Below are 12,709 nucleotides of genomic sequence, written 5' to 3'. Positions count from 1 at the left end.
TCAGCAACACTCCCTAGGACCTTACCATTAAGTGTATAAGTCCTGCTAAGATTTGCTTTCCCAAAATGCAGCACCTCACATTTATCTGAATTAGACTCCACCTGCCACTTCTCAGCCCATTGACCCATCAGGTCCAGATCCTGTTGTAATCTGAGGTAACCCTCTTCGCTGTCCACTACACCACCAATTTTGATGTCATCTGCAAACTTACTAACTGTACCTCTTATGCTCACATCCAAATGATTTATATAAATGGTGAAAAGTAGAGGATCCAGCACCAATCATTGTGGCACTCCACTGGTCACAGGCCTCCAGTCTGAAAAACAACCCTCCACCACTACCCTCTGTCTTCTACTTTTGAGCCAGTTCTGTATCCAAATGGCTAGTTCTCCCTGTATTCCATGAGATCTTACCTTGAGAAAAGAAAAATCAGTCTGCAGTGCTGCTGAAGGAGAGGTCAGCTCTCTCCACCATCTCAGTAATGGGCAAGAATGCCCATATGACTGCACCACTCCCAGCTAGGCTGGCATCTTCAGGGAGAGAACATACATCTGGCTCCCACAGGGGGCTATTTAAATAGGTAGGTCAGGTTTCTCGGCCAGTGGAAGGGAACGCAATCACAACTTTGCGGTACAAAATGGGCAAAGCAAGCACTGGACAAGGATCACCAACTTGTGTCGGGCATCTAACTGGCACACTTGCAGGCACCTATGCCGTTGGGGACCACAGAAACCATAGAAGATGGAATCAATGCCCAATCCTTTTTATGGACATTGGCGATGGCTGCTCATGTCACGTTTTAAACGGGGGGGGGGGGGGGGGGGATTGCTCTAATGCTGCACCCAGTCAGGAGTCCTCAACATTGATTCTGGATCCCATGAAGTCTCAAGGCTTCAGGTTAAACAAGGGCAAAGAAAGCCCCTGCTGATTACCACGTACCGTCCCCTTTCAGCTGATGATGTGGCTTTCCTCCATGTCAAACAACACTTGCAGGAAACACAGTGTGGGAAGGGTGAAAAATGTACTCTGGGTGGGGGATTTCAATGCCCACCAGCAAGAGTGGCTTGGCAGCAGCATCACTGATCAATTCCTAAAGGACACCACTGCTGGACTGGGTGAGGGAATCAGCAAGATGGAAGAACACACGTGACCTCATCCTTAGACAGATGCATCTGTCCATGACAGTATCGGTAAGAGTGACCACTGCACATCCTTATGCAGCCAATGTTCCACCTTCATATTGAGAATACCTTCCATTGTGTCGTGTGGCATGCTATATGGGACAGACTTTGAACAGATCCAGCAGCTCAAGACTGGCCATCCAGGGGGCGCTGTCGGCCGTCAACAGCAGCAGAACTGTACTCCAGCCCAATCTGTAACCTCATGGCCCGGCATATCCCCCACTCCACCATTACCATCAAGCCAGGGGGTCAACCCTGGTTCAATGGAGAGGGCAGGAGAGCATGTCAAGAGCAGCACCAGACATACCCAAAAAGGAATTGAATGGAATTTATTGTCACAGGTACCGAGGCGCATTGTCTTGCGAGCATTACAGACAGATCACAGAGTTAAGTAGCATAGATAAGTCAATGATTAGGTAAACAGCAGCAAAAACCAAAACACAGATACAGGGGAGAATGCGAAGAGTTTGAGAGTCCATTCGGTATTCTAACAACAGTAGGGTAGAAACTGTTTCAAAACCGGCTGGTGTGTGTGTGTTCAGGCTTCTGTACCTTCTCCCCGGTGGTAGAGGTTTTAGAAAAACATTACCAGGGTGGGACGAATCTTTGAGAATGCTGGCGGCCTTTCCTTGACAGCGGGCCTGGTTGATGGGTCTATAGATGGGAGGTTGGCCTTTGTGATCGTCTGGGCCGAGTTCACCACTTTCTGTAACCGTCTCCAATCTTGAATGGTACAGTTGCCATATCAGGTAGTGATGCAGCCAGACAGACAAATGAGACTACCACCTGAAGCAGCTACCAAACAGGGCTACTTACATGTCAAGCAGCACAAGCAGCAAGTGATAGACCGAGCTAAGCAATCCCATGACCAATGGACCAGATCTCTAGTCCTGCTGCATTCTGTCATGAATGAAGGTGGATAATTAAACAACTCATTGAAGGAGGAGCCTCTACGAATATCCCCATCCTCAATGATGGGAGAGCCCAGCACATCAGTGCAAAAGCTTTTGCAGCAACCTTCAGCCAGAAGTGACCAGTGGATGATTCATCTCGGCCTCCTCCAATGGTCCCCAGCAAGACAGATACCAGTCTTGAGCTAATTCGATTCACCCCACGTGATGTCAAGAAACAGTTGAAGGTACTGGGCATTGCAAAAGCTATGGGCCCTGACAATATTCCAGCATTAGTACTGAAAACTTGTGTTCCAGAATTTGCTGCTCCTCTAGCTAAGCCCTTACAGTTGCAACATCTGCAAATGGGACTAGATTAATTGAGGATATCTGGTCGGCATGGATGAGCTGAACAGAAGGGTCTGTTTCCACGCTGTACATGTCTAGGACCCTACGGCATCTATCCAATAATGTAGATAATTGCCCAGGTATGTCCTGTACATAAAAAGCAGGACAAATCCAACCCAGCCAATTACCACACCATCAGTCTGCTCTCAATCATCAATAAAATGATGGAAGGTGCCATCAACAATGCTATTAAGCAGCACCTGCTCAGTGACACCCAGTTTGGGTTCTGCCAGGGCCTGACCTCATTAAGCCTTGGTTCAAACACATACAAAGAGCTGAATTCCAGAGGTGAGGTGAGAATGACAGCCCTTGACATCAAAGCTGCATTTGACTAAGTGTGGCATCAAGGATCCCTAGCAAAACTGCAATCAATGGGTACCGGGGGAAAACTCTCCACTGGTTGGTCATAAGTGGCAGATAGGAAGATGGTTGTGGTTGTTGGAGGTCAGTCATCTTAGCTCCAGGTCATCTCTGCAGGAGTTCCTCAGGGTAGTGTCCGAGCCCAATCATCTTCAGCTGCTTCATCAACGACCTTCCCTCCATTATAAGATCAGAAGTGGGGGTGTTCACTCATGTTTGCACAATGTTCAGCACCATTTGCAACTCTTCAGATACTGAAGCGGTCCATGCTCAAATGCAACAAGATCTGGACAATATCCAGACTTGGGTTCACAAGTTGCAAGCAATATTCGCGCCACACAAATGCCGGGCCATGATCATCACCAATAAGAGACAATCTAGCCACTACCCCTTGATAGTCAAAGGCATTACCATCACTGAATCCCCCACTATCAACATTTGATCATTGACCAGAAACTCAGCTGGACTCACCACGCAAACACAATGGCCACAAGAGCAGGCCAGAGGCTAGGAAAACTGCATAAGTGATTAACTCACTTCCTGACCCTTCAAAGCCCGTCCACCATCTACAAGGGAGAAAAAGTGAGGACTGCAGATGCTGGAGAGTCAGAGTCAAAAAGTGTGGTGCTGGAAAAGCACAGTATGTCAGGCAGCATCCGAGGAGCAGGAGAGTCAACGTTTCAGGCATAAGCCCTCCCTGAAGGGCTTCTCAAGGAGAACGAGGGATGGGCAATAAATGGCCAGCCAGCAATGATCAAGTAAATAGATAAAGAGTACTTAATGTCTAATTTGTAATTGATGGTCTCTTGCAAACCTACAGGCTTGACTGAAGTCCATATTATTGCTAGCTGTACAAACTTAACACTGGAATGATAACTGGCAATACACACACTTATAACACACCGGTTAGTGCATCCCAGGAGTAATGCTTTATAGCCTGAATGGAGGAATTTCTCTACTGATGTTAATTAACTCTTTCAGGCGCTCATCATCTTCTGCCACACCAGGGGGCATTAAAGGGACCGCTGCAGTCTCCCATGCAAAAGGGCCTCTGGATGTGTGGTTTCATTTATTCATCAGAGCACTCCTCCTTGCTCCATGAAAACCTGTGGTCCAAGCTTCTTTCTGGAATCAGTCTCCTCACCCCGGACTCTAGCCCTTCTCAGCTGCCATACCTGCAGGATCAGATTGGCTCCGACTCTCCACCTCAGCATCTCTGTCTTTTCCTAAGCAGCCCGTTCCGTTATGCCAGGTTAAAATACAAAATCACAACTTCCTTTTTTTGTTTTGACGACTCCAGGCTGCAAGAGAGAGTATGGAACAAATGACCGCAGCGGATATTCTGAAGTGCTGGGCTTTCTACTGTTTTCCGCCTGTGACGGATACAGTAACGCAAGACGAAAATGGCCGAGGGGAACTGGAAGGTGATGCAGCTCAGAAGGGGGCGATGGAGCCCATCGTTCTTACGCTCATCATTGAAGGAGCCATCAAATTCATTCCACTCCAAGTGGTACAAATTTTCCTCTCTCATGTCGATATATATATCTCTTTTGAAGATTGTTATTGCATCTGCGAGATTATAGGATTGTGAGCTTTATTGGTAAGGGCACAGAATACAAGAGCAAGGAGGTTACGTATAAACCACAGGCTTGATCTCTGGAAGAATATGGAGTCCAATACAATTCTGAGTACTGCCCTTTGAGCAAGGATGTGAAGAGATGAGGTGGGGAGGGTGGTGAAGCAAGATTCCCAATCATGTTCCAGGGATGAGAAATGTCAGCTCCATGGAAGGAATGAAGGAGTTGGGAGTGCTCTCCTTGGATAAGAGATGATCAAGGAGCAATCTGATAGGTGAGCTCAACATCATGAGGGGTCTGAACCGACGAGATGTAGAAAACAAGACAGTCCAGAAGAAGTAGTGGGCACAGATTTCAGGTGACGGGTAAATGTCGCAGTGGTGACTCCAGGAGAAATGTTTTCACACAGATCCAGAACACGCTGCCCAAGACTATTTTGGAGGCAGTTTCAATCAAGAGGATTACAATCCAAGAAGCAAGAATTTACAGGGTTACTGCAGGCAGTGGGGGAGGGTGTGTGTGTGTGTGTGTGTGTGTGTGTGTGTTTGTGCGCGCGCACGCGCTGAGTAACTTGAGGAGAAAATGAGGTCTGCAGATCCTGGAGATCAGAGCTGAAAATGTGCTGCTGGAAAAGCGCAGCAGGTCAGGCAGCATCCAGGGAACAGGAGAATCGACGTTTCGGGCAGAAGCCCTTCTTCAGGAAAGGGACAGCAGGACAGCACCTATCAATGATACGGCTTCACCGAAACGTCGATTCTCCTGTTCCCTGGATGCTGCCTGACCTGCTGCGCTTTTCCAGCAACACATTTTCAGTGCTGAGTAACTTGGTCAAGCAAGGAGCCAGTTCAGACATGATGGGCAGACTGGCCTCCTCCTGTGCTGTTAAAACTTCTGCCGTTGGGCTGCCACTACACTTTTGGGTAGCATGGTCCAGATCTCAACAACACAGCAGATTTAAAAAAATTTTCCTCCACCTGCTACTTTTGATAATTACTTTCAATCTGTGCCTTTTAAAAAAAAAGTCACAGGATGTGAGCATTGCCAGCATTTATTGTCCATCTCTAGTTGCCCTTGAGAAGGTGGTGGTGAGCTACTTTCTTGAACCTCTGCGGTCTAAGGGCGGCACGGTGGCACAGTGGTTAGCACTGCTGCCTCACAGCGCCAGGGACCCGGGTTCAATTCCCGCCTCTGTGTGGAGTTTGCACATTCTCCCCGTGTCTGTGTGGGTTTCCTCCGGGTGCTCTGGTTTCCTCCCACAATCCAAAGACGTGCAGGTCAGGTGAATTGGCCATGCTAAATTGCCCGTAGCGTTAGGTGCATTAGTCAGGGGTAAACGTAGGGGAATAAGTCTAGGTGGGTTCCTCTTTGGAGAGTAGGTGTGGACTTGTTGGGCTGAAGGGCCTGTTTCCATACTGTAGGGAATCTAATCTAATCTAATCTATTTGTGTCAGATGGCCCACTTCGTCATTAGGAAGGGAGTTCGAGGAAGGAAGGATTCCTAGCCTCTGACGTGCTCTTGTAGCCAGAGTATTGATATGGTTCTTCCAGTAGGGCTTCTAGTCAATGGTAACCCACCCGCTCACCCCCAGGATTGCCACCTCACCTTCAGCAGTGTAAACGTTACCTTTATTTACACTGGAAGTAATCTAAACACCTCAACAAAACTTCTCGTCTTTGTACAGGGGTGGTGCTGCTGGGGCCATTTGATACCATCTCCCCAGGCTCCAGCCCAAAGGCTCAGGGACCTCACTGATCTTGGAAATTCAATTTCTCAGCCGTACATTTCAGTCAAGTGCTTTCAAAGGTGGCCCCAGGTTTCAAATGAGGTCCCTCCTTTTCCGGCTCCCGCCCAACCAAAACCAAAAACTGAAGAGAACTGGGTGTACACCACAGGTAATGAAAGCAGTTACATGTAACATACCCTGCACATTGAAAGGTCAGTGTCCGAGTTTAACATCGTGAGGCTTTAAAATAAACCAATCCGTGTTATTAATAACTCCCAGATTGCTGAACTATGAGCGCATCAGTGAACATATAAAAAGAACCAATAACTTCCATCTAAATTACACTTATCATTTTGGGAGGGATTTTTCAGCGAGTCGCTTACTCTATTTTACTGTACAGCAGCCCATTGCTGATGTTTTTCAAACATCTACCTGAATACCAGACTCTCGAGTTTTTGTACACGTCTTTGATGTTTGAAATCCAAACTATTTAGACCAGCATTACCACTCCAATAATTAAACAATTGACACGCAGTATAATTGTTGCAATGTCCCAAATCCAGTTTGCTACATAATGTCACTTTCTCAGTTCCATCTAGTTCTGAATTTGAACGAAAATGTTTCTCTCTCAGCTGTAGAAATTGGAGTGGACAACAGCACCCCTTCATGGGTCAGGTACATTTTGCATTCAACTACATTCCATTTGCCCTCATTTTCAAAGCTAAAATGTTAGGAAATTAATTCAGTCCATACACATTGGCCTCAGACTTTGACTGAATCTTGGAGAATTAGTCCCAATGCCTGGATTACTAGGCCAGTGACAATTACATTATGCCTGTATTCAATAACCCGACCTGACAGCAAGACGATTAAATATAATGAAGTCCTCTTTATCATAAATTCCTATGCTCAGAATTATGGACTCGATGGGCCAAATGGCCTTACTTCCACTTCTATGTCTTATGGTCTAAATACACACATCGCGAGGTAATAAGACTTTCACACCAATAGGGGGAAGAGGTTGTAGCACCTCAGATTTTCATTGACCTGCTCCTCAACTATAATTAAAGAAATCACAAAACTGCTCTCTTTCTGAAATTAGTTTTCACAAGATAGCAATAAATAAGGACATTAAAATGTGGGTTGGATTATGATGGCATGCCCTGATCTGGGCTGTCATCATCTCGACCAAGTTCACCCAAAGACTACAGTAGGCTCTGACTCCTTGTGTCTCTGGGCACATCAAGGCACACAGTACAAATGTCCTGCAGTATTCGAATGCATTAGTGGTCCAGACCCAGAGCACAATGTGGTATCTCTATAAATTTGGGGGGCACACATCAGGAAATTAATGGGCAGGAAGTGAAACAGCTGATCAAATGCAATTTCCTGTGTTCTGCCATTTCCGATATATGTTTGAGTTGTACCAGACTGCTTATTGGGATCATCAATTCGGTAAATGAGTATAATTCTATGTCAGTACACTGATTGCACTTCAGAAGGTCTTCATTGCTGTAAGGCACTTTAGCATGTCCAATCATGAAAATTCCTATATAAACCCAAGGTTTCCTTTTCATTTATTACCTTCCTTAGCAATGAAACGACACTCTGATAAATACGGTCATCAGTCTCTGTTAATTTTCTCAGGGATATGTGATGCTACTTACATTGAGAGCACCCAAGAGTATGAGCGTGGGGCCGAGACCAATCGTGTATATGGACCGGAACATTACAGATACAATAAACAGTCTTATTCCATGAGGTTTCGGCAGAAATATAAGTAAAAGAGTGCAAACAATCACCACTATCCAGAGCAGCAGTGAAAACAGCGGAGAGATGGTACCTGCAAAGAGCATAAAAACTGTCAGTGAATGAATGTTAATAAATACAACAACATTAACATAACTCTAGTGGAACTCTGACAATACATCCTTAATGATCATCTTCCCCACTTCCCTGGATGCAGCAACTGGAATCATCCCTAATAAAGGGCCAGATTGCTGACAAGTTCACAATGTGGCTAAAATAATACAATAACTTTAGACAAGGGCAGACAAGTGATAAGTCCCATAACAATTGAGGTCTACAATTTGTGGTCACAGTGGTTAGCACTGCTGCCTCACAGCGCCAGAGACCCAGGTTCAATTCCCGCCTCCGGTGACTGTGTGGAGTTTGCACGTTCTCCCCGTGTCTGCGTGGGTTTCCTCCGGGTGCTCCGGTTTCCTCCCACAGTCCAAAGATGTGCAGGTCAGGTGAATTGGCCATGCTAAATTGCCCGTAGTGTTAGGTAAGGGGTAAATGTAGGGGTATGGGTGGGTTGCACTTCGGCGGGTCGGTGTGGACTTGTTGGGCCGAAGAGCCTGTTTCCACACTGTAATCTAATCTAAAATCTAATCTAAAATCTAAACATAGAGTCATATAGCATGGAAACAGACCCTTTGGTCAAACCAGTCCACGCCAATCAAGTAGTCCCACTTATAGAGTCATAGATAGACTACATGGAAACAGACCTGTAGGTCCAACTCACCATGCTGACCAGATACCCTAATCTAATCTCGACCCATTTCCCAGCACTTGGCCCATATCCTTTTAACCCCTTCCTATTCATATCCCTATCCAGATGCCTTTTAAATGCTGTAATTGTACCAGCCTCCACCACTTCCTCTGGCAGCTCATTCCACATACCATACCACCATCTGTGTGAAAAAGTTGCCCCATTAGCTCCCTTTTATATCTCTTCCCCTCTCACCTTAAACCAATGCCCTTTAGTTCTGGACTCCCCTTGCCCAGGGAAAAGACCTGTCTATTTATCCTATTGGCCCATATCCCTCCAAACCTTTCCCATTCATGTACCTATCCAAATGCCTTTTAAATGTTGTAACTGTACCCGCATCTACCATTTCCTCCAGCAGTTCATTCCACATACAAATCACCCTCTGTTTTGAAAATGTTGCCTTTTATGCCCCTTTTACATCTTACTCATCTCACCCTAAAACTACGCCTCCTCGTTCTGTACTTCCCTACCCTAGGGAAAAGATCTTTGCTATTCACCTTATCTATGCCCCTCATGATTTTACTAACCTCTGCAAGGTCATCCCTCCACCTGCTATGCTTACTGTGAATGGTGTTACCCTAAAGGTCGCAAATCATATTTCAGTAATTGATGTGGTCACCATTTAGTGACTGTTTTTATGTGTACTTAACTCAAGTTTCACCGTCTGGTGGGAATTGAACCCATATCCCAGAGAATTAGCCTGGGTCTCAGAATTATTAGACCAGAGACATGAGCACGTCACCATCTCCTCTATAAGAACACAACCTGCAAACCATGGTCCACACTCTCTCTTCCCAGGTCAACCGAGGAAGTGGGCAATCACAGTGCACTAACCAAAACAATCCATTTTGAAATGTACTTTCCAACTTACCCTCATCGCCATCATCACCAAAGGGATAGAAAAGTGCGACGGCTAGGTTGATAAATACTGCAAAATTGAATGAAATGGTCCCCCACAGCGATATGTTCTTCGAGAACCAGAACAAGCCCGGATTATCTGAAGAAAGAAAGAAGGTAGTGAGGAGTCCTTTCCAATAGAAATTCTTCTTCCGGGACAGAGGTGAAGCTACACAATTCCACACATTTTAGCTCCCACACAATTTTCAGCACAGAAAAAGGCCACTCAGCCCATCTGGGGTACACTGCTATACATTGTCCATATGAACCTCCTCCCACTGTATTTCGTCAGCCCCTATTGGCATGTCTTTCTATTCCTTTCTGCCTCACATAAATACTCGCTGCTCTGACACAGTAACTGCATATGGTAGATACTCCCCCATTCTGGTCTCCGAGGACCGTTTCTTGTGAATTATTTTCCAGTGCTTATCAAAGGCCATAACGGAAATTTCTTAAAACATTAGCTAGGTTTCTAACTCGACAGACGTTGCTAGATCTGTTTCCACTATTCTCCATTTTTATTTCACATCTATGACCACAAATTCTAGACTCCAGAACTACTGGAAATATTATATCCAGGTCTGTCTGAACAAATGCCTTTCCAAATTGAAACATACCTATTGGGTCAGCAGTTCTTCTCCAGAGGGAGTGTGCTTTTTTTAAAAAACAATAATGGTTATGCTTTATGCACACACAATATACAGGTAAATACTGGATTGTCCTGAAGATAGGCATATTTAAGGAGGATTAAAGGACAGGGTGGGATAAAAGGTTGCTGGGTTGGTGGGGAGGTAAGGCAGGAGAAAAGGCAGTTGATATTGCTGCCACATATTTACAAAGTGGCATTATTTGTTACAACATCACTGCAGCCCCACAATGGCTGAACTGCCCTAATATAAGGCTAGTAATCCTGAGAGAATTATTCATTCAGGAACTGAGCGGTAATATTGCTGCACAGAAGGCAGGCTGTCGAACTCATCAGGACAAATGCAAACATTTCAAATAATCAGAGTTGAAAAATGTGATGCTGGAAAAACACAGGAATTCCTGAAGAAGGGCTTATGCCCAAAACGTCGATTCTCCTGCTCCTCGGATGCTGCCTGGCCTGCTGTGTTTTCCCAGCATCACATTTTTCAACTCTGGTCTCCAGCATCTGCAGTCCTCACTTTCTCCCATTTCAAATAATCACAAGAGTTCACATTGTTAGCACTCTTCCAAACAGGGTTCTAACCACTTGCCCATCTTCCATGTTTGGCACAGAATAGGCCACATCAAAGCTGCCCCTGATCAGATCCTCGTCCACTGTTTTTTTTGGTGTAAACTCACAAATAGGCTTCCTTCAGGCCTACAGCATGCCTAATCTACCTTGGAAAGGCAAAGTGCCAAACAAATCGCACAGCAAACCTCAGCTCTTAGAAAATGCAAAAACAAAGTCTGACAAAGGAATGAATAAAGCTTGATGTGAAGGAGGATAGATGTGAAGTAATTTCTTGTCTAAAGCAGGAAATAATTTCTCCTTACTCGGTCACATTGACACACAAGGTGTGTTATGTCTCAAGATGGTATACAGTGTACCTTTAAGAGACATGCACATCACTATATCGGAGCATGTGACCAGGGGATAGAAAGGTTTGTGTCCCCATCCTTATTGGAAGCAGGACTTGCTGATGCAAGTGTGCTAATGTTTTAACTGATCAGCTGATGTTACCTAGTATGGTGACGAAACATCTGAACATGAACCTTCCAGTTCAACGAGCAAACCTACATCCAGAACCTCAACCTGAGCTACAAATCTCCTCAAAACTTGCAAACCATGGAAACTTCTTACTTCATACATTAGCTGCAGTATATATCAGGAACTGTAATAAACACTGTCAGTACCATGTTACTCATATCCCCCTAGTTCTTATTATAGGAGTTAACATAAGCATTGCCAAAATCAGGTGCAAATACCATAAGTCACAAGGCCTACTTAATAATTCTTTAAACAAGCCCGAGCCCGATTACTTACTTTTAATCTTCTTCTGCCAAATCATTTCATTGTAAAGGTCCTCAGTCTGTTGGAAGAAATCATTGACTTTGCTGCCCTGCTCATCTCGCTCTGTGGTGTTAAACACCTTACACTTGGACTCGTGTGTGAGATATTCACAGATACTGGGCACAGGGAAGACTATTTTCTCCATGGTTCGGTCATGCCGTACGATCTGAGGATGGAAGGCAGAATCGGGTCAAGACTATTGCTCACGGCGCTTCTCCGGTATAAATTGGTGCAAAGTAGCCACTGAATTCACCGAGCGTGCAGCAACAGCACGGGCTTAAAACAGCAGCAGGCAACTCACCCCTTGGCCTGTGCACCATATCTGACCTTGCACTGGCGCAGCAACGTTGAGGTGACTCGCAAGTAGATTAATTCAAAGTGAGAGTATAACCAGCTTTTGGGGAGGGGTGGGTGAAGGTGGGGGAGGGTTGGAAGGGGATCCCCACCACGTTGTGTTTTATTTGGGGGAGGCGCTGGCCTTGTGGTAGTATCACTGGGTTCTTCACCTACAGAACCAGATGTTCTGGGGAGCCGGTTTGAATCCCGCCACGGCAGATGGTGAAATCGCCTAATGATGGCCATGAATCCATTAGCAATTGTCAGAAAAAACCCATCTGGTTCACTAGTGTCCTTTAAGGAAGGAAACTGCCATCTTTACCTGGTCTGGTCTATATGTAACTGCAGACCCACAGTGATGTGCTTGACTCTTAACTGCCCTCTGGGCAACATATGCTGCCTAGCCAGCAACGGCCTCATCCCGTGAATTAAAAAAGAACGTAGAACATTACAGCGCAGTACAGCCCCCGGCCCTCAATGTTGCACCGCTCTGTGAAACCAATCTGAACCCCATCTAACCTACACTATTCCATTCTCGTCCATGTGCCTATCCAATGACCATTTAACTGCCCTTAAAGTTGGCGAGTCTACCACTGTTGCAGACAATGCATTCCACTCCCTTACTACTCTCTGAGTAAAGAAACTACCTCTGACATCTGTCCTATATCTATCACCCCCTCAATTTAAAGTTGTGTCCCCTCATGCTAGCCATCACCATCCGAGGAAAAAGGCTCTCCCTGTCCA

General features: G+C 45.6%; 1 protein-coding gene across 3 annotated transcripts in view; it reads right to left on the bottom strand.

Annotated features, from left to right (window-relative positions):
- Positions 1–12,709, bottom strand: part of itpr2 (inositol 1,4,5-trisphosphate receptor, type 2) — a 241,261-nt gene that overhangs the window by 9,641 nt on the left and 218,911 nt on the right. For all 3 annotated transcript variants that reach the window (XM_043713352.1, XM_043713350.1, XM_043713351.1), the window contains 3 exons: positions 11,603–11,795; positions 9,566–9,691; positions 7,808–7,983 (listed from right to left, as the gene is read on the bottom strand). In XM_043713352.1, coding sequence (XP_043569287.1) covers positions 7,808–7,983; positions 9,566–9,691; positions 11,603–11,795 — 495 coding nt within the window. The remainder of the gene's footprint in view (positions 1–7,807; positions 7,984–9,565; positions 9,692–11,602; positions 11,796–12,709) is intronic.

Source organism: Chiloscyllium plagiosum, chromosome 23, assembly GCF_004010195.1.
Source record: "Chiloscyllium plagiosum isolate BGI_BamShark_2017 chromosome 23, ASM401019v2, whole genome shotgun sequence".
NCBI lineage: Eukaryota > Metazoa > Chordata > Chondrichthyes > Orectolobiformes > Hemiscylliidae > Chiloscyllium > Chiloscyllium plagiosum.
Note: the sequence above shows the minus strand (reverse complement) of the source record. Positions and strands in the feature narration are given on the sequence as shown.